Source organism: Amphiura filiformis, chromosome 7, assembly GCF_039555335.1.
Source record: "Amphiura filiformis chromosome 7, Afil_fr2py, whole genome shotgun sequence".
Classification (NCBI taxonomy): domain Eukaryota; kingdom Metazoa; phylum Echinodermata; class Ophiuroidea; order Amphilepidida; family Amphiuridae; genus Amphiura; species Amphiura filiformis.
In genome coordinates this window covers 53585854-53604696 of record NC_092634.1, presented here as the reverse complement: position 1 = coordinate 53604696, position 18843 = coordinate 53585854, and the positions used below count along the sequence as shown (strand labels likewise).

Here is an 18843-nt window from a genome sequence, read left to right as displayed (position 1 = left end):
ATACAATACAGCATACCAGCACTACTGCACCAAGTGCAAAACTGGAATAAGGAGCAATTTGCCCCATAAAGACACTCAACACAAGTCAAGATTCACAAAAATACCTTTATTCTGAAACTTCAATAAAAACTTTAGAACAAAATCATTTTCAGTTTACCGGATGTTTAAGATATCAAATCGTGTAAATATTTCAAATCATCAGCCTTGATTTGGTTTGAGTCTCATTCCCTAGCTTTCAAAATAAGCATATTTTGTTCTGTCATCAACTTGTTTATTATCCAGAATTATTACTTGTTATCATTTGACATGATTGGTTAAAATTACATTTGGAAAATATAAACCATCTTAAAGCCATATTATAACATTTTCATACAAAATAGAGTAGCATTTCTTTTGCCATAAAATGTTAATTTTACAGTCAGATAATTATATCCCTTTTATTTTTGAGCCAAACAACTACGGCAAGCAAAGAAATTGGAATTTACTACCAGCGCATATGTCGCCAATACGTACCACTCCTTCGGTCATGTTATGGTACGACCCTTTGTTGTGTAGATCACCGTCCCGCATGCCGTGTACGTACTGTGTGTTATGAACATTCCATCGTAATAATAAAACGACGGTTCCATCGTTTTATTCAAAATCTCGGATTTTGATAAAACTACAGCACCAAGAGTCTTGATTTTTGCAGGGTATATTGGTTTAATAAAGTTCAATATAATCGTGTAAAAAATTAATTAAAAAAAAATCAGTGAGGGCATCCTCCTCAGCAAATCTTATAATATGGCTTTAATTTAACATTAGGTGCCATTGCCTTATAAGAACTGATCACAATATGAATCCCCTACTCAGGTACTGAGGTGATCAGATCACCAGTGGCATAGAGGCACTACATTATATGACACAAATGGGTCAATGAGTTACATAATATTATAATGACCTTATATCGGGCCTTATATGGTGTTTAGTTCCCAAGAAGTAAGTATTACTTAAGGCAATTTTGTGGTCAAATGTTGATACAGCTCACTAGAAGAGTTATTACTGTTCGATTTGATTGAAAAAGGAGGGGAGACAAGTGACAAAAATACCTAAGCTAAAGGTAAACCTTTAGGTACTTTCATCTCAGATGTTACATGATCAATACATTTCAGGCAGTAGATGAACCAATAGCTGATGTATTGCACTGACCTAGGCACTGGAATGAATAAGTGATTTTCTTTCATTTTACCCCCATTTGTTTGGTTCAAAGTTAACGGAGTACATATCAGATTGTCTTTTAAACAGGTAGGCCTATTCATAATTGATTAAGTTTGCAACTGATCCCATTTAAACTTATTCAATAATGATCAGCTCGCTCATTGAAACCTGAATTTCACATCCATATTCCTATTCAACTTCTGAAACAAAAAACAAACAAACTTTATATAGACTAGCTACCAGTCAATGGTGTAGCCAGTTGGTGTTGATGTTCCCCCAAATGAGGTCAACAATTCACAATTTCTGTCAGAAAAAGGTTTCTGTCTGTACATTATAAACAAGTTTGTGCCCCCCTCCTGGTTCCGAAAACCTGGCTACGCTACTGCTACCAGTCATTATGATAAGATTTAGGGTTACAATTAGAATTAGTCTTGCTATTTTTAATTCTCTGACATGACAAGTACAAGTTGAAAGCAAGCACATAACATTGTAAACTATGCATGACTTGAAATATATAAACCAATCACACAAAGCAATGTTAACATGTTAGCAGCCGGGCCCTTATCGCTAGATTGGAGCTTCTGGAAATATGCACACGCATTTGACACAACGCTCAACACATACACTTTTGTCAGAGAATATTAAATACATGTATATAGCAACATTAATTATTATCAGGTCCGCGACAATCCGGAACTAGTTTTCGAGGACAGAAAATGTGACTCTCGTGCTAGTCGTCACTCGTCATTCATAACTGCAGAGTCTGGCCCGAGACTAGGCAAATGTGACTCTTGCACTGTCCTCACATCGGTATAGGCCGTTTGCATGTTTAATTGTACGGAGTGTCCTATCTCATAGTCCATTAATTATCTCTGTTATTATCTGTTTCAGCTACAGTGTCACCCCATTAATTGTGTTTTGATGTATTACTGTAACGGGTAAAAGGATTACATTTTAAAAATATCAAAATAACACTGCTGTAGCGCTGGATATTAACAATGAAAGCGTCGGGGTAGAGAAAATCAACCCATATATAGCAGTCATGTTCTTCCCAAGGGCAATATGCATAAGGCGTCAGCATCACTGTAGTTGAAACAAATAATATAATTTTATATGTGTGTCTTTCAACAGTCTTGAATCACTCGATATATAAACACAGCCAAATTAAGACCTCCACTAGTTCCATCCCCATTTAATCAGAGTCTGATGAGTTTATGGCAAAATAATTTATATAATGATTAAACTTTTGATATAAAATTTGGTATCAACCTTCGAAGGAAAGTGTATAGAAAATTATTATATGAATTATTTTGCCATAAACTCATCAGACTCTGATTAAATACAATTTCCCTACAAAATAGGAAAAACACAAATCAGCCCTAGATATGGGTCTATCCTTCATGCAAGCTTACATCATATTAGCCTATTGCCAAGACTTTATTGAGGGAGTGTACATCTTATATATTGCAAAAGCTGTATGATCCCTGTCTTGATATAAGGCTAACTGTGGAAACTTTCGTGAACAAAACACCCGGGAGAACAATAACATACTTAAATATGTAATACAACTACTTCTCAAATACATCTCAATTACATCTTGAGCATGATCCCTTGGAATTGCTGGACCAAATAAGTTTCAAATAAGGTCAATTGTAACCAGCATTCTATCATAAACATAACAGTGGCTCCAAAGTTTTGTCAGTTTCAGCAAACTGAGTGTTCCTCGAAGCCAAGCCAAAAACAATTGTTGTATTGGCACAACCCACTGACCACAAACATACACATGACTCAAAGCTTGTTTGGTTTTTTTGCCCGGACAACACAAAACAACAACGCTCCTCACAATAAACTGAATTTCTTACACATTTGATCACAAAGGACTGTAGAGGGTAAATTTCAATAATATGATTGGCGATCGATGCTGCTCAAGGTGTCTGTAATTAATGCTTTACAGACATGTATATAGTCAAAAAAAAAGGAGCAGCATCTTGAACAGATGCAGGGCTGTTCCAATTCTTCTTGTTATGTTTAATTAAGTCAGTTATATTATGCCAACACAATACGCAAAATATAAAAAGTAGAATGCCTTGCCTGCAGTGAATGAGCACACATGCACACTATTTAATACTGTAGGTTGCTCTAAGCACAATAAAAATCGGAAGCAGCTGCATTATTATAGTACCAAAGCAGAATATCTGCAGGCTTGTTAAATTAAAATATTTAAAAATCTGGTTAAAAGCATACCCTACTTTTTGCACTCTGTCGGAGCAAAAATGGAGGAACCTTTCAGAATCCCACTTGTTCAACCTATAAGGCTAAAAAATATTGTTATGTCTCAAAGCGCATGCTCGTTTTCCTTAGCATGTCCATGTCAGCTGACACGGCAAATTTGTTTTTTAATTATTTTTTTTTTCACTTTTTGCCGTAAAATCATGAAATTCTGAGACAATGTTATGCTGTGTACTTTTGAATTCTTGAAAATGACATCTTAATTCAAATTTAGTTTTTAAAAAATCTTTAAAAAAAATAAAAATCTCATTCTGTATTCATTTTTGAAATTGCCATGGGTTTTGAGACATAACATTTTTTAGCCTACAAAACCTAAGTGGTAATTTTATTTTACTGTGCATGTCAATAAAGTCAAAACTTACACAATGCTATCTTTTATCTTTTTATGTTCTCAAAGAGGTTTTGCATGTATAGACCCTGCAATACATGCAGATAAAAAATACCCAGAAATAGAAATTACATAGCTAAGGTGGAACTTTGTACAAAATATGTGCTTTGAAACATTGATTCTTGTATGAAGATACAAGGCATTATGTTTGTGAAGGTTAGGCAATAAGAACAAATTAGTTTGATCTTTCGATCGACCATCGATGCTTGGTCGATCCTTATTATTTATGAAATTTATTTATTTACTATTGTTAATTGTGATAAAATAGTAATTTGTGCCTGAAGGGATATTGGCCAATTTAAACATGGCGTTAATTCTGATTAATTAGTTGATAGTTCGTTAATAACAAGCATCGAAGCAGCATCGACGGTCGATCCAAAGATCGAACATATTTGTTTCTGGTGCCTTATCATTCATCCAGGTATAATCAAATATAAAATTAGATTCTTTAAAACTATTCCATTATCAAGAACATTCCAAATAAGTTTGGCTCTAAATCCACGACCGCTGGCAACACCATCTCACCACTAGTTAGTGACCAATTGACAACAGCCCAACAGATGGCCTGAAGATGCACCTAGGATAAGGTGTGAAACTGTTGCCTCTCAAACCTGTGTCTCCAGTTGAATAGTTTTAAAGAATCTAATTTTATATACAAGGCATTAGTTTTGTGATATGTGCAATAGCATGAGTACTGGAATGGAGTTGATTACTCCTCTGGGTCAAGGTAAGTGTTTGTAATATCTTTGCATCGGCATCATCTGGTTTTACGGCTGACATCTACTGGAGCAGGTGCTGGTTTCTTTAACCACACTGCTACAAGAAGCACCATATGGCATACATGCAAGGCTGAAGAGCTTAGTGTTGTGGACGGATAGGTATTCCAACACATCTCAATCACACCCAACACCAGAATTCTATGGGAAAGAAGAACAAGGACATTACAAATGAAAACAAAGCAAGTGAATAAACCTTTTCCAAAGACAGCTTGCCTTTGTTTATGATGACACAGTTTATATACTAACATTTCAAGTCATCATGCAGCTGCTGATGAGCTCAGCATTTCTGACAGTTGCACTATGCATAATGTGTGTTTTTACATCATTCAATATGGATTACTTGATCGGATGTTCTTAATTCACAACACCTGAAAGAATTCCAAGTCATTAAATTTATCCTTTGTCACATAATGTGATATCCTAATTTGGAACATATCCTCATTTTGAATAAAGGTATAAATTTCAAATATTACATGTAAGCATCAATAAGTACATGTACTATTACCTACATTCAACAAAACAGACAGAAAGTGTAGAAAGAAAGAAACACTTCAGTAAGATTATTATAGGGTCCACAACTTATAAGTTCCCCCCTAAATACTTTTTAAAATAAATCGAAAAATATTTGACAAAATGCAAATATGTAATTAAGGTATGGGTAGGCGTATTTGTTTTACACATATGGACCAAATTATAGCGTCACACGTCATTGCGTTCAGTCACAATGGTACATTACCCGACTGCTATGGACTCAGGTGCAACTTTTAAAACAGCCTCTTTTCTTACACAATTAACCATTGTGACTGAACTCAATGACGTGTAACGTTATCAATTGGTCCACATGTGTAAAACAAATAGGGCTACACATATCTTTTTATATTTTTACATTTCGTAAATTTTTTTTTTGACTTACTGTATAAGTAGTAATTTTCGCGTACAGTTATTTTCGTGATTTGGAGAGACACATATTCGCGAATGTTATTTTCGTGATTGTCCAGTCCTTCCCTATATTTGTAATACATTATTGCATATATTCGCGAGGTGTTATTTTCGCGGTTGGAGCTCTAATCGTGAAATTCGCGAAAATAAAACCCTCGCTTTCTTGCGTGTCGCTTATGGTGTCGCTTACATGTAAGCGACACCGTAAGCGACACGCAAGAAAGCGACCAGAGCGTTAAACATGTTTAAGGAAAAACGCAAGCGAGCGTATAAAAATCAAGCGCATTAAACATGTTTAAGCAACGCGATAAACGCATGACTCTAAGGTTGTTCTACATTTCTCTCATTCACCTGAGGAGCCTTCGGGCGAAACGAATCGTAGTGAAAATTGAGTAAATTTGTTTCTTTTAATGTTATGTAATCAGCATCTTCTGTAGATTTATCAAAGTGTTTTCAACAGTCCCTATTTGGAAAATGATTAAATTACCTGAAGTTGATTTATACCTATTTTAACCCACTTAATCAAGCAATAAAAATAAATTAGTTTGATCTTTTGATCGACCATCTATGCTTGGTTGATCCTTATCATTTATGAAATCAATTAATTTACTACCGTTAATTGTGGTAACATTATGTTTGCCTGACCAATATAAATTTAGCATTAATTATGATAATTGGTTGATAGTTCATAAATAACAAGCATCGAAGCAGCATCGACGGTCAATCCAAAGATCGAACAAATTTGTTTCTGGTGCCTTAGTTAAAAGTACACATTTCACATACCTGATGACTGAAGGTAGATCTGTGGTCCCCCATAGCAAGAATGGTAACGTGTGGAAATACCAAACATAAAACTGATAATGAAGAGTCCTGCTAAATGCTATCCCTAAGAAATTACATGTAAATAACGTACTGACAATATGTGCAATGCAGTCAAGGAAACAAACATCTTCCACTGTATATTTTTATAGATATTTTTGACACATTTTCTACTATACATGCGTCACTGAAAAGGGTTCTTAAACAGGATATGAGAAAGTCAACAAAGTGCTAATTAATGAAAAGTAGCTTAATAGGTCAAATTTGGCACTCACTTTCACTAATTTCTCTCACAAGCAATTCATTGCCACAATACAGTTACATGTATTGTAGCAAAAATGGCAGCCATATTGAAACTAAATAGTAGGCATGATATTTTAATATCAGCATGTTTATCATTTGTTATCCAGCATTTTGGTAAGAAAAATGAAATTATGGGCTGGCTAGTGTTAATTTTGAGATACAGTCAATAATAGTATTTAATTCCCATAGTATTTTATTTTTCTGAGCAACACTAAAATGACCATAACTCTAGAACAGTAAGTCTAATTATGATGGGGTTTTTGGCAAAATGAAGCTCTAAAAGTGGCTCTTTTTGAAAACTTAATTTTAACTTTAGCTCGACATCAGACTCACTTAGCTTGATTGCATCACATGATATGATAGATGTTAAATATCAAGTTAATGGAGAAATTGGATGAGGATGCTACATTCCAAAGTGATACTGTGGCAATCCTCAAGAAAAACTCATATCAGAAACATTGAATTGATCAATTTGAGAAGGCACTAAAAATCCTTTGTAATCCATGGTCAGGCTACAAAAGTTTGCTGAACTTCTACTGAAACCACTAACCATGTTTCTAATGTGGAACATTCCTGGTGTTATACCGCATCTGAACAGGTTTCTACTGAGCACATTACAACTTGCAACTGCATCACCCAACCCGATAGCCCTTTCCCAGTACAAAACACTGATTATATATTGTGTAGAAATCAATGTAATTTGAGTGAGATATAATTATATACATATAAAAGGATATAGCTATCATCAAGTAATTTTGGCATCAACCGGCTTGGTTTCTTCAAAAGTTCCCAAAGTCCACCTGTTTTCCTGATAAAGAAAATAATATAGAAGAACAATATTTACAAGTTAAACTTTGTACATATTACAGTTATACCGTGACTGTATATCTTCCTGGGCATAACAAACTTCTGCTAAATTTGAGATTAGAGTTACTGTTTAGGATTCTCATTCCTTGGATCAATATTATATGCTTGTTTTATTGGGAAAATGTTGTGAAATCTTGTGCAAAAACAATTCAAATGCTTAAATACACAAGACACCCACCTACTCGATCCCCATCTGTGTATTACAAATCTATACAACAGGAATGCCAAGCAAACAAGACTGCATGTAGCATTACTAAAAACCACTTCAGTTAAATTACGTAATTTCACTGGTATTGACTTGTTGCAACTCTTGTCTTACACTAGGGACTCACCTATTCCATCTATGTATAACAAATAACACAATCAGCACAACATGAAGAACAAGCAAACAAGACTGGAAGTAGCGATTTAAGAAGAATTCCTCAGAAAGAAGCCGCCAGTTGACTGTCCACTGGTACTGGAACTGCCGACTCAACTCAAAGGCTCGTAGAAGATAGCCAATGGGATTTTCTTGTAAAAATGGAATGGCTAGGATGACCTGGATAATTAAAATAAAACAAAGGCGGGTTATTATAATGGATAACCAGAGCTCAAAAAGAAACTTATAATTTTTCACAAGGTCATATCTTGAAATCCTGTCCATCAAATTGAACCAAAATTACACACAGATTTACTTCAATACTCTACTCTTAACACATGTCAGTAACCAAGCAGTTATCCAACTGACACAACAGCAAAATGCACTGACATGGGAAAGCTTCCTGGACCACATTCACAGCCCAGCCCTGTTTCATGAAAAAAGTGTATGAAAATCCGAAAGCAGCACCGTTTTATCATCTGTGCAAGGATCTTGTGTGCATTCTCACAGATTTTTTGTCCTGGGTGCCAAATGTTGGGCTGTGAAAGTGAAGGAAGTCCAGGAAGCTGTCCCATGACAGTGGATTTTGCTGTTGTGTCAGTTGGACAACTGCTTGGTTACTGATATGTGTTTTGAGTAGAGTATTAAGGTAATCATGTGTGTAATTTTGGTTCATTTTGATTGACAGTATTTTAAGATATGACCTTGTGATTCACAAGTTGTAAAAAATTATAAGTTTCTTTTTGAGCTCAGTTTATTTTGCCAACATTTGGCATCAGGTAAAATCCTGTAAAAAATGTTTGTTTTTTTGTCCACATACCAATTTCATTTCTTTAATAATGTCAGGGCACAAATCCCATGATGTTTGCCATCAAAAGTTTATTTACAATCCAGTATTAGTATGATATTGGGATGGCATACATTGTAGGGTGGATTATGTTATTGTGACATTCTGGTCTGCTTATCCCCTTTTCTAATAATTTGCAACACTAAACAGACATCACAAATTAGAAAGTTCATGTTAGAATGAATATTTTAAACAGTTCTATAAACAAAATAGTAGAGTTGGGCGACTAAGTCGCCAATAGTCGTTAGTCGCGACTTTTACTGGTAGTCGCGACTACGACTATTGAAAATGAAAAGTTGTCAAATGGAACTATATTTAAATGTTACAAAATCATGTTAAAAGCACAAGATATCTGCATATAAACTGTGAAAATGTGATAAAAACTTTAGTCATTGTCTTACCAATAGTAACACTATACAAACAAGTAATCATAAAGTCCATAAATCATCATTAAATTGGTCTTGTTGACTTGTTATTGTAAATTTGCACCAACCCAATTTTTTTGGTCCAATTCTGACCACAGATAGTCGCGACTATAGTCGTAGTTGTGACTATTTGTTGTCGACTAGGAAAAAAGTGATAGTCGCCCAACTCTACAAAATAGTGACTTACTTTAATATTTCATCACCACATTTGTGGAACTTCATCAGAATTGTGACAGGAGCGGTAAAGCTAATCACTGGACTCACTGGAAATTTACCAGTATGCAAAATGACACTACAATAATTATTATTACTACTATTTTACCTACCTGCAAGATTCCACATATGAATAGCCGTGGAATGGTTAACCAGAATCCAAACTCAGTCAGCAGCAGCAGTAACAAGCCTGGTGCAAAGAGTAGGATATTCATCTTCACTGATACACCTATGCTGTAAATGAAACATTGCAAGAGACGTCATGGCATGACTTTGACATATTAAGAGCTTTGTTGCAAAACCCCTTACGTGAGCAATTTTGAGAAAACATCAAAAAATCATCAAAAAACTATACATATGGGGATTTGCAACAAAAGCAGCTTTTGGCAGGATGCTTGGGTAGGATGAGCATCCCGCCAAACCTGGCAGAACATCAGGACACAGCAGATAGGCCGCCCTCTCTAATTATAATTAGATGATGTGTTCTCAAAATTGCTCAAGTGGATGTAAGGGGTTTTGCAACAAAGCTCTTCATATACAGTATTAACATGATTAAAATGCAGTCAAATAAGATTGTTGGTTTGACAGACAAGACCAGGCAACATCTGATTATCACATAATATGCCAGGGCAGGCAATCATTGCCTTCTGAGGAGCAAACACAATTATCCCTCTACTACTCTTCTTGAAGAGACAGTAAGGGAGATTCTGCAGACGACATTTTGGATAACTGCGCCATCATGCAAGCAATCAAACATACATTCACAAGTAATCATAAAGTCATGTTTATTTCATAAAACATCAATTATATCTTTTTTGGTTAAGTGTAAATGGCTTTCCAACATTGAATAATCATGTTCATACATATGTTTATAACTATCCAAACTATGTAATCAAAATTTTAATATTTTTTCATGACATTTATATATTGTGCGGTCTATTTTGAGCAAACCTTACCTGAACCACACGCAACCCCAATTCCACCATCTTTCAATGAAACAATTAACAGCAAGGTAGAGGAAAAACATAGCTACAGGATCATTGAACAGCCTCAGGATATAGATTGAGTGAATGCGATATGAGGTACAACACATGAAGAACAACACATACGGTGGCACCTGCAAACAGCAAAACAAAAAGAACAAAGGAAAAGAAAATGTCTTACTACTCATAATGAGACAATTAACAATCAAAAACTTGTCAACATACTATACCGTAAAAACTTGATAGCTGGCATAATATGCTTACTATCGAGCGCTTTTGAAAAATGAAATTGTACCAAAGTCTGGCGCTTTACCAACTGAGCTAATGGGGTTGAGACACAAATTTGTAGGTTTACTTGTTCGTGGATAACAATGTGTATTGATGATTTGCTCAAAACCCTTTAGACTTTTATGGATAGGGCTCTTTATGTTTGCATGTTTTAAAAGCACCTCGAATAGGTGTTGGCATGTGCAATTTTGCGGCAGCGCCAAAGTATCATGCATAATATTATATATGTACATGTGTTTTGCAGTATATAAAACAGCAAAATATACGAACAAGAATGTTGGAATAGTGAGGCTACAGTTCAAGATTAGAATTTTGTTCTACTTGCAAGAATCCATTTGGATTTTGCCAACAGCATTTTAGGATAATCTTAAAATTAGCAACCATTTTAGTGTGTAGATTCAAAAAATGAATCGCCTTACATTCACCCAATCAGTTTTTGAGAATATCTACAAGAATGGATTCTCAGCTCAACAAATTTCTAGGCCTGAAATTTTTCAAATTTAAATAAAAATGGAGACGTTAAGTGACAAGATCAAGAAGAATGAGTATAATAGACCCTACTGAATAAACTCAACCGGTACGGTATAACAATTGAAATGGCAGACATGTTGGTTCTAATTAAGTTTTAAGTGACACAGGGACAGGTCTCTAGTTTGATTCCACAAACATTCATACCTATCACCTGTTTTAGTTTATTATCATGTGAATTGCCCCATGGTACCTTATGGAGGGCAGACTTTTATTTAAATGAGGATGAGTGATCAGAGTGGCTTAGTACTCGATAGGGTCTCTTATTGACAATTTCAAATTTTGATCTTTGTACTTCTATCATTTCTACTATTAACATTATTATATTTGATATATTTGTCATCCCATATTTCTTTTCATTCATGCAATATGAAAAAACATCCATGGTTTGAGGTCATATCACATTCAGCCTTCATGTGATGTGACCTCAAAAATGATATCTTTTCATACTTGGCATTAATTTAGGATACAAAGGATAATATTACTTACCTTTTTGGTTTTATGGTAGATCCTGAATACCAATGCTAGATTGGCGAGGTAGAGGGCAGCAAAGATATACTGAGCTAGTTTTATATTTGTACCATGGTTGGTCAGGTGGTACAGACCCATGTAGATGTATACAAATCCTGCTGGGTACCTATATTATAGAACAAAAAGATGATTAAAACCATAATGTGTGATTTGCATTTAGATTCCTATTTAAATGTTAGTTTTCACTGATCACATTCATTAATTTCGATATTCAAGTTTATGTTCTCTTTTATTGCAAATTTTTACACGCTTCACGCGCTTGCATTTGCCACAGTAAAATATTTCTAGAGCAGTTCACTAAGTTCAGCAAGGCGACTTGGAAATTGTGCCCTTTGTAATTTTGATAACTTCAGGACTTGTGTTATGCTGTGGGTCACGTTATATTTTTCTTATGAATTTTGGGTCACTGAAAAAAGTTTGGGAAGCCGTGTCATAATACACTAACGGGGTACTAAAAAAATTTAAAGGATCAGATTTACTTTTTTATATTTTTTTAAACAGGATTAACGTTGTAAAATCAGATGAATATCGTTTCATTCAGTAATGTTTAGGCAGCAGAACACTTGTATTACCGAGTAATTAAGTCCCATTTCACTAAAAACACTTTATTAGGTTGGCACCATGAGAACAGGCAAGGATGAAAAGCACCATTGTCAGATTCTGATCCTTTAAATAATTTGAGTAGTGTAAATATAATGCAATACAAACAGGCCACAGTCGGAAGTTGCAACTACATACATGTACAGTATGTATGCAAGCACATTTACTACCACCGTAGCACACCGTCATCATATCTTTGTGTCAAAAATTGCTGTGATAGTACGGCAAATCCTCTCGTTTTTCAATAGCTACGCATGGCGATTTTGTTCGAGATAGGCCGAGCGACTCAGGCTAAGCATAGTACGACTATCATATGAGATACCATCAAGTTCTATTCTACACATTATTACGATTTATGCATGCTCTAGTATCCCATATGGTGTTGCTATTACAAGGAAATTGATTTGTTTTGAGTAAAACCAATGTTTTGTTTTAAATACACTAACTTGAAATTAAATACACTAATTAGCGGCCATCACTGTTTGCTCTGGATACATTTTTACTGCATTTTTGGCATAACGATCAGGGGCGGATCCAGGAATTTTCAATAGAGGGGGCGCCGAGCCACCGCCGCCGCGGCTCGGCGCCACACAAAGTCAGGCGCCACTCTGCAAAAATACACAGAGTCAGGCGCCCATCTGCACAAAATAGAGGGGGCGCGCGCCGCGTGCGCCCCCCCTCTAAATCCGCCACTGACGATTTTTAAATCGAAAGTTAAAATTGTGATATATTTAATTTTGAGAATTACAATTATATAAAGGAACACATTTATGATCCAGGTGCGTGTATAATAGAAAATTCGATCACACGTGTATATCACAATGCATATGTAAACTTTCTTTGTCTGTGTGAACAATAGAATATTGATTACCAACGGAGTATGAAGCTTTATGAAAAAAAAATTATAATATAGTGTGTTGACACTGTGCGTAGTTGACTTGGTCATGCAACTAACTGGGCAGTGCTACTTCTCATCTTGGTCGTCAGATAACTGGGATTGGGATTGAATATTCAATAGCATGATTTTTTTGCACAACATGAGGTATTTACTTACACCAATGGTCCAGTAGCTCCCTTGAGTTTCACGTAGTCATATGTGCCATTAACAACTCCTTCAACTTCATCCATATAGGCCTCCCAGTCTATCTCGGTATCTGAATTATATTAAAAGTAATTAATAATTAGCAGCAAAAGTTTGTTGACCATAAAGCATTCTGCCTAATGATGGGGGCGGCGGAAGATGAAGGGGCGGCAAGAAAAATTATTAATGAAAAAAGGGCGGAACAGAAGGGGCAGCAAGAACATTATTAATGAAAAATTATGGACAACTAATGTACCGGTAACCATAACTTTTTTGTCGCCAATTGTCGCGTGGGGGGGGAACACCTCAAAATCTTTAATAACAGAAAATATTGTTGTAAAAAAAATTGCCTCTCCTTTCCCCCACTTTTTAGATTCTCGAAGGCCGTCCTGGCTGGGAAAAAATTGGGTTGATCTTTTCGGGCTGTTGCTGCAGGGGGCGGTAACAATGACTGCCCCCCCCCCCGGTAGGAGCGACCACGCTACGCCACTGAATTTCATCCCTATATGACTTGTTCAGAATGATGTATTTACATGTATCTGGTCCAGAGTTTTGGTGAAGCAGTAGCATATCAGGACTTTTCGGGGGGAAACTTTCAAGGGGAAAAACTTTTATGAAAATGGTCTAGAACATAATACTTCTAGGGTGGCCAGCATCTGACTGGGGTATGGGGAGCATTGTTAACTTTTTCATTCATTGGCCAAATTGTCCAAATAGTATTCATATTCATATTTCAGCCATGTCAACTGAAAAACACACATTTAAGTGAGAGTACACCCCAGAAAATAGTGCCCTTTTGCATTGGGGTTTTCTCATCATCAGAAAAGAAAAGATCGGGGGTTAACGCTACCCCTGGTCATGGTGTAGGTATCCCAGGCAAACCTTAGTTAACACATTTGCTAGTCAGCGAAATTCGCAGAGACCGGGGCCCAAACACAATGCATATTTACACAAAACGTTCAAACATGACTCGCAGCCTATTGTTATTATAATTTATAAGTGGGATTAACTTTTTCCTCGATGACACGATCGCCACTGATCGTGTATCAACTGACTTGTCCATAAATCAATACCCATTGATCGTCTCTGACAAATTATTTTTCAACAAGTAGTAAGACTAGAAGTTTCAAGTACAAGTAGGCCTAGTATAAGTAACAAGGCTGCAAGAAGTAAATAAATAAATATTTTAAAATAAATTAATAATAATAAAAATATTGATACGGTAATAAGAATAAATAATAATGGTAATATAACTAATATCAAATACCAAAAATAATCATGGAATACAAGCCCCAATTAAAAACAAATTAAACTAATAAATAAATAAATAAACTAATAAAATAAATAAATGTATAAATAAATAAATAAATAAATAAATAAACAAACAAACAAACAAACACTTCCCCGGGGCACTGCCTGCTGTGTCCTCTATCGATACGATCAATATAACGGTAAATCGTAGAGTCGGCAGTCCTTTAAAACTTCCTGTAAGAGCTCACCTCTTGAAGGGATTATCTTACGAAGACTAGCCTACTTTATTATAATATGAAAGGATGGCATTATAATAATAATAGGCTACGAGTCAGGTTTGAACGTTTTGTATATTTACATAGAAATTTGATTTTTTTTTCGAGAATAGGCTGGTGAAGGAAACCTACATAAATATGTTTTCTATACTTCACTTGACCCATATGATTTTTTATGGTGATAATCAAGTCGCACATGGAATTTTGGAGGGATTTTGATAGCAGTTCCATTAAAAAAAAAGCTGCTATCGCCATTAGACTAAGATCTAGAAACACCCCTAAATGCCGCTTTTGGGGAATTTTGCTAGCAGAATCTTTTTGATGAAAGTCAATCTTTGACAAGATGTAACTTTGTTACGGAAAGTGCTATGACAAAAATGTTTTCAGTTTTGGCTTTCTTTACTCAATGGCTTTAATTTGATATGTAAAATGATGCAGTTTGATGGTAAATTTGAATTCACCTAGCCAGGGGGTAGCGCTAGAACTAAACACTCCTGTGTCCGCAGGGACCCCCGAACTTGCAGAAAATTAAAAAGTGGGGGGTCCGGAGTAGAGTTTGGCGAGTCCAAGTTGCACAAATGCAGCATAAATAGTATGTCTGCAATAGCGCTAGATTGAAAAACTGGGGTCTGCAGGGACCCCTAACTTGGAGAAAATTAAAACAGGGGTCCGAACTCTATTTTGTAGGTATCCCAGGCAAACCTTAGTTAACGCATTTGCTAGTCAGCGAAATTCGCCGAGACCGGGGCCCAAACACAATGCATATTTACATCGAAATTTCAATTTTTTTTGAGAATAGGTCGGTGAAGGAAACCTACATAAATATGTTTTACTTGACCCAAATATATGATTATTTATGGTGATAATCAAGTCGCACATGGAATTTTAGAGGATTTTGATAGCAGTTCCATTAAAAAAGCTGCTATCGCCATGAGACTAAGATCTAGAAACACCCCGAAATGCTGTTTTGGGGAATTTTGCTAGCTGAATCTTTTTGATGAAAGTCAATCTTTGACAAGATGTAACTTTGCTGCGGAAAGTGCTATGAAAAAAAAAGGTTTTCAGTGTTGGCTTTGTTTACTCAAGGGCTTTAATTTGATATATAAAATGATGCAGTTTGATGGCAAATTTGAACTCACCTAGCTAGCATACCTATATTTTGGTGGGTCCGGGACCCCAAAAAGCGACCTAGCGCTACCCCTGCACCTAGCATACCTACATGGTGTCCGCTTTTTTTTTGACACATTCATGACATTTTGAGATAGCTCTACATTCTATCCTCATATCCATCGTCGGTTATCATGTGGCCTGGATTGAGGATAGACCTTTCGATCAATAGACAATGATAAAAGACTGATTGGTCATGATCATGCATATATCTGGTTCCATACAGCAATACGCAGTATTGCTGTCTGGTAAGCAGGTACTAATTGAGACGTTGTGAATTGAGACGCCGGAGCCGGTCAAACACAGAGGACTAGCCTACATCCCGTATCCTACTATCACTCAAACAAGCAAATCTCTTCACGAATTCACTCACCTTGCGATCCTACATCATCAGTTGAAACAAACATCTAAGTTTCCAAAAACAACTTTGTCATTCCTCAAAACTACAAGTAACTTCATTTAAAATAAAAAATTGAAATCATACTATTACCCGTTATTGAAAATTTTGTTCGATTTATGTGAACCAAAAGAACGCACGAGTCGAGTTCAGTTTACCAAAATGGTAGCTCCTGCCTCCTGGTCATCTCAGATATGACGTCAGTATCAAGCTGCTTATTAAACGGTGGATCGGATTGGTTGAAATCAACGCCACGTTTTTGACCTTACAGGGGTCAGAGATATGCATATTCATGTATGAAAACAGCGATGCGGATATAGTATCATCACCGAGAACTGAGAATTGCGACATTTTCGATGTTTGTACCGGGGAATTTCAGACACGGAGACACCGCGGAGATTTCGAAAAATTCGTCCAAAGGTAACCAAAGGCTTTGCCAAAGGGTTGGGGATCGCATTTTTAACTATCACTAAATGTTTCGGAATTGAGGTCGGCTAAAAAGTAGACAGTTTCGGGGACTGTAATTGGTGTAGATGTCACATTTTGAACAGTGAGCGATAAGTGACTATCTTTACACAGGGTAGATCATGCATGATGATGAGGTAAGCTTACATTTGACTCTGTTGATAACCAACACATTGACGACGATTTCTGCAAACCATAGCACTATTGCAGCAATCCATAGATACTCGGGGTCAAACAGTAAACCCCGGACGAGATTGTGACCTCTTTCAACCAGATTTCCCCTTGTCATCTTCAGATTTGTCTCTGTAAAATAGAGAGGAAGATCGCTTTCCTGTGACAACAGCATGAAATGATAAGCACAAACAAGTATTGGATGCTTGGAACGGAGTCGTGCGTTACTCACCAATGGACAGCTCTGTTAACTGTATCCAATTTAGTAGATCTTTCCAGCTGACGATGAGGTCATAGGTCATTATTGGATTTCGGGTGCGCTCCACTAAATAATACAACTAAAAAATGAGCTGGAGCCACAAAAAAATAAAATAAATAGGGCTCAGACAAGTGCATTATATTTATAAGGCAGTTAAATTTAAATTGCTTTCTTGCTAAAAGTCCAGGTATTATTTTTTAAAACTTGTCAATCAAAAAAAAAAAAGAAAAAAAAAAAAAAAAGAAAAGAAAATATGACCGTTCGTTAAGATATCATGATACAGACCTAAAATTTTCAATACAAATGGTCAAATTTTTTCATTGATGGTTGGCTTTTCCTCCCAGCTGCATATACTTTAAATACATATCATTAGATTTATAAAGTTTACTTTGAGAACTGTTAAATATCACAAATATAAATTTTTAATAATATGCCAGAAAATTTGTAGGCCTATATCACAAATTTCATTGAAAAAAAAAAATCATTGAAAATTATTTGATATCAGAAGGACATTCCTCGTATTCAGAAAGCAATTCGATTATTTCGATATTTCTGATGAGCTCTCATGTCCCACAAAAATACCGTGTACAACCCCCGGGTGCAAACGTTGCTACCCGATTCCCTTAAGGGATGGGGTATGAACGGGAACTTTGGACAGTATTTATTGTGGGACATTAGAGCACATCAGACATATCGAATTGCATTCTGAATACGAAGAATGTCCTTCTGGTATCAAATAATTTTGATTTTTTGAAATTCGCAATGAAATACACATTTTATGGCAAATGATTAAAATTGATATTTTTGATATAGTAGTACTCGAAGTAAACTTTATAAATCTGATGATTTATTTAAAGTGTATGTAGGTGGATGAAAAGCCGATGATCAATTGAAAAATGTTGATCTTTCGTATATTGAAAATATGGATTTTTTTCCCAAAACACCAAAAAACAATTAGGCCCTAGGTCTTTTAGGAAAAAAATTAATATCTTCAATATGAAAGGTCAGAATTTTCAATTGATCGTCGGCTTTTCCTCCCAGCTACATACACACACTTGAAGAATATATATCATTAGATTTATAAAATTTACTTCGAGGACTATTATAATATCAAAAATGTGAAAAATATCAAATTTTAATAAATTGTCATAAAATTTGTATTATATTGTGATTATTAGATATCAGAAAGACATTCTTCGTATTCAGAATGCAATTCGACATGTCTGATGTGCTCTCATGTCCCACAAAAAATACTGTCGAAACGCTCAAAACGCTCATTCCAGATCCCTTCGGATCTACTTTGCTACATTTTTGTTAAATAGATTGGATGAGCTCTTTTATTTATATTAATTTTTTTTTGCACAAGCGGGCTGAACAGTTTGTTTCGGAGGCTTAAAGAGTAAACGGAAAATTCACTCTATGA

At 35.6% G+C, this 18843-nt stretch overlaps 1 protein-coding gene across 1 annotated transcript; it reads right to left on the bottom strand.

The window, feature by feature from the left end:
• Window positions 1-85: 85 nt before the first annotated feature.
• LOC140157338 (dol-P-Man:Man(5)GlcNAc(2)-PP-Dol alpha-1,3-mannosyltransferase-like) lies at window positions 86-17358 on the bottom strand. The gene is made up of 9 exons (XM_072180494.1): window positions 17138-17358; window positions 13409-13508; window positions 11713-11860; window positions 10381-10541; window positions 9538-9658; window positions 7914-8119; window positions 7452-7522; window positions 6376-6514; window positions 86-4791 (listed from the first exon to the last, which is right to left on the bottom strand). The coding sequence occupies exons 1-9, from the start codon at window positions 17334-17336 to the stop codon at window positions 4632-4634; spliced, it is 1305 nt and encodes a 434-aa protein (XP_072036595.1). The 5' UTR covers window positions 17337-17358; the 3' UTR covers window positions 86-4631.
• Window positions 17359-18843: the final 1485 nt, after the last annotated feature.

Coding starts and splice junctions, on each gene's coding strand:
- LOC140157338 (XM_072180494.1), bottom strand. CDS start 17,336: ATGCTGTTGTCACAGGAAAGCGATCTTCCTCTCTATTTTACAGAGACA. Junction 13,509..17,137: donor GGTTATCAACAGAGTCAAAT/GTAAGCTTACCT, acceptor AATATAATTCAG/ATACCGAGATAGACTGGGAG. Junction 7,523..7,913: donor GTTATACATAGATGGAATAG/GTGAGTCCCTAG, acceptor TTTCTTTATCAG/GAAAACAGGTGGACTTTGGG.